This window comes from Mercurialis annua, linkage group LG6 (assembly GCF_937616625.2).
Source record: "Mercurialis annua linkage group LG6, ddMerAnnu1.2, whole genome shotgun sequence".
NCBI classification, from domain to species: domain Eukaryota; kingdom Viridiplantae; phylum Streptophyta; class Magnoliopsida; order Malpighiales; family Euphorbiaceae; genus Mercurialis; species Mercurialis annua.
In genome coordinates this window covers 2,442,972-2,459,189 of record NC_065575.1, presented here as the reverse complement: position 1 = coordinate 2,459,189, position 16,218 = coordinate 2,442,972, and the positions used below count along the sequence as shown (strand labels likewise).

The 16,218-nt window shown below is 33.2% G+C and overlaps 4 protein-coding genes across 7 annotated transcripts; 2 read left to right on the top strand and 2 right to left on the bottom strand.

The window, feature by feature from the left end:
* The first annotated feature begins 649 nt into the window (after positions 1-649).
* LOC126687995 (cysteine proteinase inhibitor-like) lies at positions 650-3,187 on the top strand. The gene is made up of 3 exons (XM_050382550.2): positions 650-821; positions 1,970-2,181; positions 2,996-3,187. Exons 1-2 carry the CDS (start codon positions 720-722, stop codon positions 2,171-2,173), a joined length of 306 nt encoding a protein of 101 aa, XP_050238507.1. The 5' UTR covers positions 650-719; the 3' UTR covers positions 2,174-2,181; positions 2,996-3,187.
* Positions 3,188-4,305: 1,118 nt separating this feature from the next.
* On the top strand, positions 4,306-6,577 carry LOC130014449 (cysteine proteinase inhibitor-like). Its single transcript, XM_050382548.2, has 3 exons — positions 4,306-4,502; positions 5,225-5,436; positions 6,299-6,577. Exons 1-2 carry the CDS (start codon positions 4,401-4,403, stop codon positions 5,426-5,428), a joined length of 306 nt encoding a protein of 101 aa, XP_050238505.1. The 5' UTR covers positions 4,306-4,400; the 3' UTR covers positions 5,429-5,436; positions 6,299-6,577.
* A 1,272-nt stretch (positions 6,578-7,849) lies between these two features.
* Positions 7,850-11,514, bottom strand: LOC126686869 (U-box domain-containing protein 43-like). 4 transcript variants are annotated; one of them, XM_050381146.2, is made up of 5 exons: positions 11,289-11,514; positions 10,483-11,050; positions 10,097-10,406; positions 8,399-10,017; positions 7,850-8,266 (listed from the first exon to the last, which is right to left on the bottom strand). In XM_050381146.2, exons 2-4 carry the CDS (start codon positions 11,035-11,037, stop codon positions 8,447-8,449), a joined length of 2,436 nt encoding a protein of 811 aa, XP_050237103.1. In that variant the 5' UTR covers positions 11,038-11,050; positions 11,289-11,514; the 3' UTR covers positions 7,850-8,266; positions 8,399-8,446. The 4 variants fall into 4 exon arrangements, with proteins under 4 accessions (XP_050237103.1, XP_050237104.1, XP_050237102.1 ...); XM_050381147.2 differs by having other exon boundaries at positions 8,403-10,017; XM_050381145.2 differs by having other exon boundaries at positions 7,850-10,017.
* Positions 11,515-13,019: 1,505 nt separating this feature from the next.
* On the bottom strand, positions 13,020-16,093 carry LOC126685902 (uncharacterized). The gene is made up of 6 exons (XM_050379896.1): positions 15,675-16,093; positions 15,549-15,585; positions 14,426-14,499; positions 14,217-14,310; positions 13,989-14,071; positions 13,020-13,707 (listed from the first exon to the last, which is right to left on the bottom strand). Exons 1-6 carry the CDS (start codon positions 15,744-15,746, stop codon positions 13,522-13,524), a joined length of 546 nt encoding a protein of 181 aa, XP_050235853.1. The 5' UTR covers positions 15,747-16,093; the 3' UTR covers positions 13,020-13,521.
* Between the last annotated feature and the right edge of the window lie 125 nt (positions 16,094-16,218).

Here is a 16,218-nt window from a genome sequence, read left to right as displayed (position 1 = left end):
AATATCAATAAAAATAAAAATAAAAAGACTAAATTGTAGTGAAATTGAAGTAAAAATAAAATAAAGAACTTATGTATGTCACATTAGTGGTGGGTGATAAAAGCATTCCATAAAATCGTCTCTTTTATTTTTAAATATAAAAACATATACTGATAAAAATATCGAGGTACGCTGCAATAAACTAATATAAAATATCCAAAATTAAATTAAACTCGAATAATTGACCGACTAAAAACAAAACAGCGTAATAGAAATTTAAAAATCAGATTTTAGCAACACTAATAAGCTGAAAGAATTCAAGTGATGAAAATTTCGTACACCATTTGTTTTTTTATAATAACAATTAATAAACTGATGAATTTATCCCATGAGATTGTTCTATCTTTTTTTTTTTAAAAAAATCATCCTATTTCACAAATTGTGATTTGACTTAATTATAAGTTAACAAATTATATTACTAGCAATCACATCAACACACACCGTGCATCACCCGTAAAATAAAGCTAATTATTTTTAAAATTAATATATTAACTAAGATCATTTTTTACTCATATGCAAAACGGCGCCAAAATTGATTAAAAGGGACACGTTTGCAATACTCAAAATTCCGTTAATATTCCGTTAATAGAAAATATCTTGGTCTCTTTATTATCAGTCTTATCTAACACTACACAAAAGCAAAAACTGAGATCAATTGGAAACCCTAAATAAGAAGAAAAATGGATATGCCGGGTGGTATCAGAGAGGTAGAAGGATCAGCCAATAGCGTCGAGATCGAAGGCCTTGCTCGTTTTGCTGTTGATGATTTCAACAAGAAACAGGTTATCATTAGATCTCTGTTTTATTTTGTAGATTACGCGTGCAATCGTGAAATTTGATGATTATAATTTTCAATTTGGTGTTTTGCTTAGTTTAATCTTATTTTTAGGGTTTAATGATGTTAGTTAATCTGTTTTTATCATCTGTAGAATTTAAAGAAAATGCAGGAATTGAATTGAATTGAATTGAATTGAATAGAATTATATATTTAGGCTTATTCATCCAAAACTACACTAACCTTTTTGACTTTTTTCGTTTATATTGTCTTTGCCTTTAAAAATCTCAATCTTGGCCGGTTTTTCAATTTTTAGTTTCATATGGTCATTTGTTAAAATTGAAGTGTAGAAAAAGTTTAAACATGTCTTCATATTATTCCAATTTTCACTTTTTTATATTTTATTTTTATTCTTGTAATACAACTTAAATAAATGGCTGTAATTGAAACTGAAAATTGAGAAATGGGTTAAAATTGAAGATTTTGAAAGGTGAGACCAAGAACGAGAATAAAGGTGAGGTATCTTTAGATGATTAACCCTTATATTTATTCATCGATTCTCACCTTTGTCGGAGTTATTTACAGCGGTTGCTAAACTATAGGCTTTCAACACTTCGGTTACCATTATTTTATTTTATTTTATGTAGGTAATCAAATTGTTATTTTATCAACATCGGGAGCTTTCGCAGTTAATTTAGTTGAATTATCGCTTTTGTGGCTGACGAAAAATTATATGGTACCTAATTTGAAATTATAATTGGTCGGAATTTCAATAGTAATCTCCATTTTGTGGGAAAATGAAAGTTGAGTTATTAATATAATATAACAAATGAAACAATGATAAACGAAGTGCAAATAGTCTATAGTTCGGTAACCATAATTTAGGTTATTTACATATAAGCTTCTCTTATCTAAGTCTTTGGAAATAAAAGAAAAAAAATGGAAGAAGAAATCAAGGATAGTGTAGTAAGTAAACGCTATAATGCCTCAAATGACATGATTTTAGCAATAATTCAATTGAATTGAAGTATTGGGTATGTTTTTTTGTTACAATGCTTTATAAAGAAATTTTATCTTTTATTATGATTTGTTATCTTGGTGAACCTTTGAGGTAATGTTTTGCTAATGATGAAATTTATATAATATCTTGGACAGAATGCATTGTTGGAGTATAAGAAAGTAGTGAATGCAAAGCACCAAGCTGTGGCTGGGATGATGTATTATTTAACCTTAGAGGTAATGGATGGTGGTCATAAGAAGCTCTACGAAGCCAAGATTTGGGAAAAACTTTGGTTAAACTTTAAGGAGGTTCAGCATTTCAAGCTTGTTGGTGATGCACCTTCAGCGACTAGCTCTTAGTTTGCTCGGTACGTACTGATCATTATTACGACTCTATGTATATGATTGGAAATTTAGTGATTTTGTAAGTAATAGCATGTCAATACTTACTGAATTCATTTAAATGGAAAACTTAAAGAAAATAGTTAGTTGCGTATAACTTGAGAATGAGGAACGGATTAGTCTTTTGGGTGGTCAAGAATGCTTTCGGTTTTTGAAGTTTGAATTTGAGTTATGAATTAATGTAAACTTAGTATGCAAGCTCTGATGTAACCGAGAGTTCATTTGCTTGAGCAATGATAAAGAATGTAACCAGAAGAACTCTTTCTTACATCATTATACTACGAAATTCTTATGGGGTAAATTGCGGTATTTGATAAAGTGATTCACAATATTTAAATTTCAATCAATTCGTCATTAAATTGGCCTAGTACATTAGATCTGAAACTCCAACTATTCCTTTTAGGGTAAGGATGATCACATTTTTTTCCCTGGCTGTTAGTGGTGGACCCTTGTTTGATGAAATATATGTCGCACAAAAACTTGTTGTTGAGTATACATTTCGGCTTTTTGTTTCCATTTTCAAAAATGTTTCTTGTTTCAACATTTCCGTTTTCGTACAACATAGAATGAAACCAGAGATTTTAAGGACAATAGTTGGATTTATTTTTGCTTTAAGATTGGTTTCATCATTAGCAGCAGCATTGCTTAGCTGGGTCTACGGCACATGTACTCAATGCATTAAGCGTTTTTATCTCTCTCTCACGCGCTTTTGCATACTCAATTCAGCCTTGTGTTTATACTGGTTTGATTTGTTCTGATGATTACATGCTGTCTATTCAGGTGAGGCAAGACTGTGTATAGGTTGCTATGTTTGGAAGGTAATGCATGCTCAAGATATAAGTAGAGAATAATATTGGCATCATTATTGCTTAATGCAACTGGATGTTTTTTAAGTTACAAGACTTATGTGTATGTAATGCTGAATCTGCTCCAAATAGTACATAATTATGAATGGTTACAGCTATTTACGTATGTTCTATCCTTAATTTCACATTCCATGTTTCTTCCTTGTATGTATTAGAGCCATGATAATATGTGCAAGCCATTTAATTTTCAAAAGGATTAACCCATTTTAAAGTACCTCAAGTTTATGCGTTTTGTTTATATAATCCCTAAACTTTTACTTTATTTTGTTTATCTGGTCTCTGAACATTTGATCTTATTTGGTTCCTTAACTTCACGTCTTTTCTTTATCTGATCCCTCAATTTTATGTTTTTATATTTATTTATATGGTCCTTTAACTTTATGTTTTTGAGGACATGAGGAAGCGAAAAATTAAAATTTAGGGACATATAAGACCAAATGGAAATTCATGACCAGATAAATAAAAAATATAAAGTAAAGAATCAGATAACACCAAATGGAACTTTAGGGACTAGATAAACAAAATCTGTAAAGTTAAGAGACCTTAAAATGGGTTAATCCTTTTCAAAAATACACTCTAAGTTTAAAATTTTTATCTTCATAAAAAAAAAGATGTTTACGCTTTTATTTTTGTGAAAATATATAATAGATACATATCAGATATATCAAAAGAAAAACGTTGCTTATATATCTCTGCTATATTCATCATACGGACCAGATAAAACATAAATTTGAGGTGCTAAATGAACTTTTTATGTTCTCAATAATTTTCTTTTTCGAAAAATCGTATTTTTAAAAGTCTTGTCAGTTGTGGATTTTCCTATTTTAATTAATCAACTAAGAATTATCAAAAATCGAACTTTAGATCTTTCAATAATAGAGCATCCCATATTGAATCAAATGTCAATAAACTACACCTCGTTGGATGAAGTTCCAACTATAGCATTATCTTAACATACTTCAAACACTAAATTATCATTTTTAAAAAAGTTCAGACGGGTGAAAATGATACGAGATTGCAAAAATGTGAATATTTTGACCGATATTTTTAAAAATGATATTTTTGGTATTCTATACTTAAGTTGAGGGGGTAAATCGATCTTTTATTCAATCTTTAATATTGAGACTTGAGAGTAAGATATTTTCAGTATGGCGCCAAAATTGACAAATCGAAACAAGTTGCAACAAAATTCCGTTAATATTCCGTTAGTAGGAAATATCTACGTCTCTTTATTATAAACCTTATCTGACCTTGCTTTCTCATTAAGCAACACAAACCCCAAAACTCAGATCATTCAAAACCCTAACGAACTACAAAAAATGGCGTTAGTGGGCGGAATCAGTGAGGTAGAAGGATCTGCCAACAGCGTTGAGATCGATGCCCTCGCGCGTTTTGCTGTTGATGATTACAACAACAAACAGGTTTTATTTTTGCTACCCAGTTGCTAGATTACTTGTGTGTTCATGAAATCTGATTTTAATAATTTTTCAATTGGGTCTTTTGTATTATAATTTAGTTTGTTCTTCTTTTTAGGTTAGTGTTGTTAGTTATATGTTTTTAGTACTTGTAAAACTTGAAGAAAGGGAAAGAATTGAATTGAATTGGATTCTAATCATTCATAAATTCTCACCTTTGAAGGGTTTTTTTTTTTTTTTTTTATATATAGAACAAAAGGTCAACCGTGGCCTCAAATTTGTCAGTTTTAGCTATTTTAATCACCTAGATCCTCAAACTTGTGTTTCGGGGTCGAATAGATCAATTTAGTCAAAATAAGTAACGCGTTTGAAGTATGCAAATTAGGAGTTATTTGACTAGAATGATTTATTTTATCCAAAAACACAAGTTTGGGAATGTAATTGACTAAAAAGGCTAAAAGTGACTTATTTAACCACGAGATACAAATTCGAAGGCCGGTGTGACCCTTTGCTAGTTATTTATATATTACTTTTGTTCCAGTCTTTTGAATTAAAAAAATGAAGGAAAATTCCTCAAATGACATGATTTTAGCAATAACTCAGTTGAATTGAAATCATGGGTATGTTCTTTTTTAACATTTCTTGATAGTCTATGATTTATTTTCTTGATCAACTTTTAAGGTGATGGTTTGCTGATTATGAAATTTATATACTAATATTTTGGACAGAATGCATTGTTGGAGTATAAGAAAGTAGTGAATGCAAAGCAGCAAGTGGTGGCTGGATTGATGCATTATTTAACCTTAGAGGTAATGGATGGTGGTCATAAGAAGCTCTATGAAGCCAAGATTTGGGAAAAGCTTTGGTTAAACTTTAAGGAGGTTCAGCATTTTAAGCTTGTTGGTGATGCACCTTCAGCTACGAGCTCTTAATTGGCCCGGTACGTACTATTTATAATTATTTGATTCTATGTATATGATGTTTGAAACTTTAGTGATTTTGTAAGTAATAACATGTCAATACGTACTGAAAACACTCTGAATGGAAAACCAAAAGATTATAGTTATTCGTGTATAATTTAAGTATGAGGAACAGACTGCGTCTCTTGAGTGGTGAAGGCTTTTTTGCTTTTTTGAAGTGATTTTCTGTTGGGAACTTGAGTTGTGAATCAATGTAAACTTAGTATAAGTTCAAATATAACTAAGAGCTGATTTGCTTGAACAATTATAAAGAATGTTTATAGAGGAACTCTTCCATACATCATTATACTACAAGTTATGGGATAGTTTTGGGAATTTGATAAAGTGAATCACTATACTTAGGTTTCAGTCACTCGATGATTAAATTGGCCTAGTACCTTTAGATTTGAGTTTCCTGGCATTCCTTTTTGGGAAAGGGTAACGACCTTTTCCCCGGCTTTTAGTGTTGGAAATATATGTTGCATGAAAACTTGTCATGTCCTGCATTTCAGCGTTCTGTTTCCATTTTTGAAACAATTTTAGAAATCCGAAATTTCATATATATAACTTATTATTGTAAAATATATTATTTGCTGTTTCTCTTTTCAACATTTCCTGTTTCAACGTTTTTGGTTCCATGCAACATAAGATGAAATCAGGGATCGTAAGTGATAACATAGCTAGTAACATAAAGGCAGCAAAGTAGCAGCATAGCCTACTCAATGTATCAAGCGTTTTTATGTCTCTTGCGCTTTTGCATACTTAAATACTTGATAGATTGATATATTTCCTTGTGTTGATACTGCTTTGGTTTATACTTATGATTATATGTTCTGTATTCAGGCGAGTCAAGACTATGTATAGGCTGCTATGTTTGGAGGTCAATGCATGCTCGAGATATAAGTAGAGAATAATGTCGGCAGCATTACCGCTTACTGCAACTGAATGTTTTCCAAACTTCAGTTTAATTATATGTAATGTTGAATTTGCTTTAAACAGTGCATAATTATGAATACTTACTGCTATTTATGTATGTTCTTCCCTATATGTATTAGAGCCATGATGATAAATGTGCTCTTTGTTAATAAATCAACTTTTGATCTTGATTAGCATTTCTCTTAATAGGGATCTTTTGCACTGTTGCCAGAACTGACCCGGCCCGAACGGTTCAACTGGAAAACCTGGGAACCGATACCTTGGTCGGGCCGGAATATTCTTAAAACCCTCTTTCGAATAAACCGGTAAAAACCGTTCAACCTGATTAGGATACCCATTTACCCCGGAAAACCCGGTCCGAATTTAATGGATTTTACGAGTTTTTTCATTATTTGATTTAATTTCACTCTAAACTGAAATGTTTATTCATTTTAAATTTCATGATGTCATATATATATATATATATATATATATATATATATATATATATATATATATATATATATATATATATATTCTATATTTTCTAATCAAATTACTCAATTAAATAGAGATTTAATTTTACACAGATTGTTTGAAGCCTTTGATTAAACTATTTCGAAAAGATATTTATTTTTTCTTTGATTTATTATTTTAATATTTATTGTAATTCATGTAATATATAATTACATTTTTCAATAATTTTATTATATAAAATATTTGTTACTTATGGAATTATAATTATAATTATTAAAAATATTAGTATATTATTTTTAACTTCCGGTTGAACCTCTAACCCTTCATCCTCTATTCTCACCTGTTTAATGGTCCGGTCGGATCTGACAACAGAAGTTTACTGTCATTACTCTTTATTATTATTATTAGTATTAGTATTAGTATTAGTATTATTATTATTATTATTCTTTATTGTTAGTTAAAATTGGTGGGAACCAACCGCGACCCTTGCTCAACTTCTCACCTTACCCCCACACTCTTAGACAGTCTGTCTGTCTATCTTCATAAGTAAATTAATAACCAAACATTGACATTATAACTACCCCTAATAATCGTCAAAAAAAATAATACCCCTAACCGACACCAAAAGATCGGTAATTAATTATAAAGGTCACTGAATTTTTAATTTTTTCATTTCAGTTACTAAACTTTTTTTTTGTCACTGGACTTTTTTAATTATTTTTTTGATATTTTCCGGCAAAAAATATTTAGTGTTGTTGCACTCACTTTGGTATTGATACTTTGCAGCCTATTAACCTCGCTTCGCTTCTATGCATCTCACATCGTCCTCCTAAATTTGTAACTCGAAAAACAAGATATATCATTGTCCAGTACTCAACTAGCTATAGAAATCCAGAAGAACATGGCTAAATGAACGGGTGTAGGAAAAATACGTAAAAGTTCCATGTTACAGTGTTGAGCATGGCAACAGCGTGTGACATGACGATAATAAAATAAGCTTAATTAAACACAACCAAGAGAATTGCAAATAATATTCATAATGTACAGCAACACGATGCTTCCTGAACTGTACAATGCATGAACACGTAATTCGTTGATTTTAAACGTCGTGTTATAAGAGATGATAATGTGCAAATCTTAAGAATATAAATGAATAGGAATGAAAGGAAGGAAGCTCAATCGTTGGAACTTGTTATAGCGTATCGTCTGCCAGTTGATCTTCAATGGACAATAATGAATGTATCATCATGCATAATGCTACTTGGAAGAGACGCTGGAAGTTCCCTATGCCGGTCGCTCCATCAAATAAAGCAATATTCACTCAAATCAAGGAAGCATGCTAATGCTAATCCTATCACTATCCTCATCACACGAGTCCCAAACCCCTTGCTTCAAAACATCTCCGATATAAAGCATAACCTACGGAAAAGAAAACGAGAAATATGCAAAAGAACAAAAAGTAATACGCAAAGCACACCAACCAATGCATTATTTCTTAACATCAAACTATACAAACCAAAAACGGAACAGGATTATACAAGGATGACTTACTTACATAGTGTAGTCCATTAATCAATTCACGTGAAAGGGGGCCGCCTATCATCCCATGTTTGGAAAGATCCCAGAGAAATTCGGTATCTTATCAACATGTCTAAGTGCGCGCTCAGCAATTTGCCGCGTTCGATAGTCAGCATGCTGGAATGCATCAACAAGTGCAGTACTGATATTTGGATCACCAGAAACTTCATATGCTATATCATCAGTTCGTAAAAGCCTCTCGACTGCCCAAACTGCCCTCCTCCTCAGATTATCTGTCCTTTTCTCGATCAACACGTCAATTATAGGTCTGACCCCCTCTTCCTCCAACAACACCATAACCCCTTGTTCAATATCGACACTGTCGTCCAATAAAGTTGATATTGCTGCCAATGCCGCCTCAACTACTTTCTCATTTGTGTGGTCTAAAAGTGCAACAAGTTTCCCAACAGCTTGTCCTTCTAAAAGACAAAATGTATCTTTTAGTGAACATGTTCCACGATGGAGCCGGCACAGGCCAGTTATGACAGTCTGTTGACTAAAACAAGGAAAGATTGAAGCACAAAACCCAGGTGCAGCAGCAACATCAGGCAATTTTGTCAAGTTTTTGGACTCTTGAGATAGGTTCTCTAATGCCATGGCAGAAACCATCTGCACATTGTCAAGTCCATTCGACTGAAGGAGTTCAATGAACAAAGCAGCGAGGTTGTTCTCACGGCAAAATGTAATGGCATCAGGCTCTTCAATCAAAACAAATGTAACCCTTGCAAGAACTCGTGCAAGACCCTCTAAAAATGGAGTCACAAAGCGTGTACCCCGAATCTCACGGATCTTTACAACTCTAGAGAAGATTACCTGAAGGGCCCCTTCATCTAGCATCTGCCGTGTGAGGCCCAAATCTCTCTCAGGGAGTTCAGCTAATAGGCCAATAGCAGTTGCCTGCTCCTCTGTAATCGCTACTATATTTTCCGATATGACATTAATTAGGCTGCCAAGCTGACCAACAGTGCCACGAAGTGCATTAGCTAGTTCCTGGCCCATGTGTGGAGATAGGTTATGAAGAAGTTTTATGGAAGCAACACGCAAGTCCTTTTGTGGGGCCTCAATGAACTGAACCAGACTAGTAATGGCACCCGAGCTTTTAATGGCAGCAACAACATTCAGAACGGAAGAAGGCGAACTAGTCAGACCAACAAGAACCTGCAGAAGTTTGCATTCAATAGCTGGACCAGTGTTGCTAATTAGACGGAGTAGGTTGTGCATTATGTCTTCTGAGACCAGAGTCTGATGATCAGGCCCAACGGAAATTGTATCCAATTCATAGTCCGAGTTTACAACATTGGCGAGGATTGTTGCTGAGACTTCCTTCAGACGCATAGGAAGCTGATTAACTTTGAATAGGTCCTCAACAAGAGGAGGAAGAATTCCTGCTTCAATCAACACCTTGGCACTTGCGTCGCAAGATGAGACTTGGTTTAAAGCTTTCAAAGCAGCTTCTCTTGACTGTGTGTTGCCACTTCTCATTATACTTATTAACGAGGAACCAACAGTTCTAGCTACATGAACTTTCACATCACTGTCCAAAACCAGTTCACCAAGGTAAGAAGCCATGGCCAATTTGGTTTCTGGCGGGCCTGCATGCAGTAATACCATATATTATTGTTATTGAAGAAGACTAACAAAACAAAATAAGGGAGTAGAGACGCCTTCTACCTTCAAGAAGATGATTCAGAAGGGGCTGCAATCGACCATTTACAGCCATCTGACGCACATTGTTCTCACATTTTTCCAGATTTTCAAGTGTCTTGTCGGCCTTTTCAACAGTCAAGGGATTTTCTGATTTGCTACTTGTCATTCCAACCAGTATAAGAATTGCTCCATTAATTGAACCAATCTTTTCACACAAGGCTTCAGATTTTGAGAGCTCCTGCAGTAATGACACAGCTTCCTCCCTTTCTTTGGACTTTTCATGAGACAACAGCTTAACTATTGTACGCACAGTATCACCCTCAGCCAATATTGCCTGCAATCAAAATTCATTAAAATACGGTAAAGACACGAGATAAGTTATATGCAATATCAGCTAACCTGGGGACAACCTTATTATCATCATCTCCTTCTACCACAGTTTGAAGTGTTTCCAAAGCTGTACACCGAACTTTACGACTGCTATTCTTCAAAACATCAGCAATCATAGGTATCAACTCAGCATTGCGCACAGCATGCTTATTTGATCGGCTCTTTTTGCAGACATACCGGACATAGTTCAGAGACTGCAGAACATCACTTTCTGGACTGGTCAGATTGAGCGACCTCCGAGCCATATCAAGTTGGACAGCTTCATTCCTAGCAGTCCACTCTTCTATGGTGTTCCGCAAAGCTATACTAGAGTTGAGGTCCGCGGTTTTCAATTCTTTTTGAGTCAAAGGGCAAACCAATTTTCTCCCATTCTCCCTGCATTCTTTAAACCATCTTTCGATTGCTCCCCGTTCAAAAGTCTGCCCATTTTCGATCGACACAGGGTCACGCATGACTTTTTTCGTCAAAGGGCAAACGAATGCATCATAAATAGGCTCTATATACAGTCTCTCAAAATGATAACTGTCCTCTGACTGGCTGCCAGGGTCATAACTTGTATCCCAGGTTTCAGACATAATCTAAAAAACACTGCAATTAAGTTCAAATAACCAAATAAACCAAAAAGCTGACAGAGTCTACCACATCACCCGTAAACTAAGCGACGTTATAACACCTCATTAAAACGATATCAAAATTGTAAACCTATTGATGCTTATATCATAAACTCCAAATGGGCATCTAGAAAAGTTTACTAATTTAACAAAAAAACAAGAACCCAATTAAGGTAAGAATGGAATATCAAAGAAACCAAATTAAACAGACATACCTAAATTCACTCCAAATGAAGAACCCTAATTCAAAAGAAGCACTTCATTTTCCATAGAGAGAGCAATCCAGCCCTTTGGGTGGACAAGATTTTTGATCAAAATTACAAAGAAAGAGAAAAGTTTTGTTCTTTTATTTTTCTTTGGGGTGGTGTTTTGAATAGGATTAGGAAGCAAACTAGAAATTAGTGAAAAATTATTAGAAACTAAAACAACAAAAATGCAAAACTAAAGTTGACTTCAGCTCAAGCTAATACTAGTCGTTGTCTTATTATATGAATGACTAAAGAGAAAGAAGATTGGTTTGTCAAACCGGCCGGTTCAACCATAAACCCGGGCCCCGGTGTTTTTAATTTAATTTAACACATTTATAATTAAAAACTTAATTATATAGAAATAATAATTATTTATAATATTATAGAATAATTTTACACATGAGAATATTAAAATATTGTAATCATTTACTTTTCATAAATTATTAAAATTATTATATAAATAATTTTATGAAAAAATAATTTAAAAATGTTACATTAATAGAGCATTAGTGGAGTCGGAATTGTAATTATGATGATTGAATTATGTATTCGCTTATTTTAGTCTTTTGATTATATTAATTTGAATAAATTAATATAATTTTATTTAAGTAATTTTAATGAAAATTAAGTTTAAAATAATATAAATAATTTTGTAATTTTTAATTTTATAAAATAGAATTATTATATATATTAATTGAACTGATATGTAACAAAAATAAGTTTATGGGCATAATTAATAAGTGTATAATATAAAAGTAAAAAAATGATTAAAATATTAAAAATAAAAAGGAATATTATTTGGGAAATTATCCTTTACACCTCATTTTTTGGAATTTTTGCAAAAATATACCTTTTACCTCTATCTATCAATGAGTTACCAAAAAGGAGTATATTTTCAAAAAATGAGATATTTTTTTTATAAAAAAAAGCTTTATTTGGTTGGTGTAGGAAAAAGTGATTGTAGATGATAAACCACCTAATTTGGTTTAAGAAAAAATCAATAAAATTGGAGTGAATTTGATGATATCCCCTAATAATATTTGGAAGAGAAATTAGGGGAATTGCAGTTAGAGATGGCCTTAGTACATTTACACTTATGTTTTCAGGCATTCCTTTCTGGGCACGGATGGCCACATTTTTCCCCGATTGTTAGTGGTGGATCTTGTTTAATGAAATCTATGTTTGCACGAAAATTTATTGAGTGCTATATATTATTTGTATTTTTGATAACGCTTTTAAAACTCCAAAATTTAATTATTTTTATAAAAATTTCATTATCGCTTAACGCAACTCAATGATTTTCAACCTACAGTTTGATTATATGTAACCTTTTTTTTTCAGTTTGATTTATGTAATGTTGAGTTTGCTTTAAACAGTGCTTAGTTATGAACTTTTTATATCATATTTAATTTGTGAACCAGTGGTGGGTTTTGAAGGAATCAAAGACTGATCAGATCAGTTTCAACTGTCTCTGATCGGGTAGATCGATCAAGCCGACAAAAAATTAATTTGTTAAAATAAATTTAAGATTTAAAATATTCCATCCAATTCGACCTATCTGGGCGGTTGAATCAGTCTGATCATTTGAATTATGAACCGGTAGTTCATATCGTTACAGGAATGGTTCAGTTTGTATAACAATGTATTATGAAAAGTCTGGAGAAGAATGTCTATGATGATTCAATGATGGCTTAAAAATTCCTTGTAAAAGAAGACCTTGAAACTAATATAAGACAACAATTTTGTATCACACAAGACTGTAAACCAATGTTTTTCTCAATCAAAAAATAAATAAAAAAATCAGCTAAACAATCCTACCTGCAGATTTACATTTCTAAATCAGGACTTTAAAAATCTATAAGCTACAAGCATGAAGCAACTAAAAAATCAGCATGGTTTCAGTCTACTTCACGAGTAGGTTTTGCTGAGGAACCGCCCGTCGCTAACATTGTTTTCGACTCCTCATTCTCAGACAAGTCCACATCTAGATCGAACTGGGGATTCGGTGATTTTACTCCTTGAGAAAGTATTATTATTCCCTTTCAAGTCTTCAGGCTTATCAAGTATTTCAGTGACAGGACTAAGCTTGATATCATCATGATCGATGTCCACAGCATCATCAAAGGCGACCAGTGAGACAAGCAACCAACGAACCAACCGGACCTTGATCTGGTTATACATTTTGGACTCACCACATGCGTTAAGAAATGTTGTCTAAGTGGTTGCTAGGCACATGTTTAGCTAAGAATGCTTTAGCAAGATTACTGAAACTTACACTTTCTGCACCAGCATACCTCCTGATGGCATCTATAACTTCTGGCTTTAGAATCTCTTCCTTGTTAGATGAGTTACAGAGGTAATAAAGAGCTCCAATAGCATAGTTGACCTGCGATCATGTTCGAACATTACCTTAGCACAAGCCTTTAAAAAGATTTAGAAGTTTGTCAACATTTATTCCCTGAATTTCCTGAATACTGAGGTGTGCAAAAACCGAATCAAACGGCCGAACTAAAAAATTTGGTTCCATTCGGTTTGATATTATATAAAATTCCATTTTCCTAGTTCAATTTGGTTTTGGAAGTAAAGAAATTTCAGTTCAGTTTTGGAAAAAAATAAAAATTTAAGTTCGGTTCGAATCGAATGCATGAATCACAAGTTCTCACATACTGTGTTTCTAACTGGACTTGACAAGCATTGGATAATGAGAGGGATACCGCCATTCTGAGTGACAATAGCAGCATTTGTTGGATCTGCAATTGTATAAACAATGGTTGTAAGTGTTCACTCATGCATACTTAAAGAAGCGAAATATACCAACAGTTTAAGGACAGAAAAAGTGCAGTTTATTAAAAAATTCAGGTCATAGTAGAATACCCGTATTACTGGTGGACTTACCAGCACAAGAATTGCATATACCACCCACCCCAAATTCCACAACCTTCTCATTTGGTTCTGTTATGCAGTCTAGGAAGAGTTCCAAAACATTGAGCTGATAAAAAATCACATATGAAAGATATTTATTTGGAAAAAAATATGCGAAAATTAACTCAATAAAGTCATTGCCATATTTCCAAAAGTCAAACACTAATGCGAAAGCCACTAACCTGGCGTAAGAATGTATAATTGTAAGGATCATAAGCAAAGTTCGCCAGGTTGGCAACTAGTCTCTCTTTTGTTTCTGCAATTACAAAAAAAAACTGAGTATTATTAAATGGAGATTGTACACATGGATAAAATTGTTGACAATAAATGTTGTCTACTAATAGTTGCAAAACACGAGCAATCAACTATAGCTTTTCGGCATCACTAAAAATAACCATTTTGCAAACATGTAGCTTTACCGGCAAAGCTCACATAACCAATTCATTCTGTTTTTCTATCTATCACCCCACCTCTCACTCACACTCGCACACATAGGCACTGCAAGTAAATCCGTAATCACATGATCTTTCTTAAGAAATGACAAAAGTTGGTTCATTGGGTATCATATCTACAACTTGACCAAATTCTCAACACTGGCAATAGGTGCTACTAAAACATCAAGAGCAAAGAATGATAATTGCTGCTAGCTAAAACTTAATGTTTCTAAACTTCAGTTGTAAGCTGCAAAAAGAACCCATATCATGCAAGATTAATCACAAAAACGAAAGGGCTACTGTTAACTTTGAGAAATTTCACATCATAGAAAAGAAAATAATAACTTTAGACAATGAGTTTAAGATGCACAAAACAGCTAAAAAAGTGCAGTAAACTTGCAGTCTATAGGTGTATTCATCTCATCTCACTAAAGCTGATCAAATGGATACGGGACTGCATACTCGCAAGCATAACGCGATTGACATTCTAATATAAACACAAGCAGAAAAACATCACATCATTTCATAAATAAACCCTAAATTAGTGAAAACAATCACGACAAGAAAACATCTTATGCAGCACAGACACATACTGGAAAACGGGACATTTGGATAGATACACAGCGAAATAATGTTATTTTAAGGTTTCCTATGTTAAAAATGACGTTCCGTATCACACACCAAGTTTCCGATATGTTTCCGAAAAGAAAAACGTTGATAGAACAAAGTGCACGTGCTATTTACTTAGACTACATCAGCACTGAATTTTATCTCATTTTAAATTAAATTAATCCATAAAAATAATTACTAACATATCACGAATGGAATTAAATTAAAAAAAATATATATATATAATCAAGCTTAGACTCGCCTTCATCAGATGCATTCTGAAACTGGCTCACTAATGTCTGCAACATAAAATGAAGGAATAGAATAAAATTACTGGACTATAATAATAACAATTGATTCAGAGTATGTATAAATAAATAAATAAAACCTGAAGAAATTGGAGCCTCGGAGTTCCAGATTTTCCGGTTCGTTCTTCTTGTCTCCGATCATTAGTAAACATTTCCTTGATGAGTATACTTTTTTAAGTTAGTTTAGTTGTCTAATTACAATCAGAGTTCGCCAATTAACAGCAGCAATGGCGGCGGTTGGCAGAAAGGGGCGATAGAAAACGACAGACGAAGAAGAAATTGAAATTTATTTAACCTAAATAGTTTCCCTAATTTATAATCCTAATTCTAAATACAATTGGACCCATATTGGAGATGGAGATGGAATAGTAGAACGAGACAGCTGGTGGTGGACGCTTTACCGACGGACCAAACCATTCCTCAGTGATATGTTTATTCCATTTTCATCGGAAGTCTGTCGCTAAGCCGTCGTTAAATGGTAAATTTACCAACGAATTTTTTCCATTGGTATATTGCTGATTTCTAGTAGTGGTGTCAACCCGTTTACAACACGAAATAAATGGGTCGTGTTACGGGTTGACCCGCGAACCCATTTAACCCATCTAATTTGTTTATAAAGTTTTT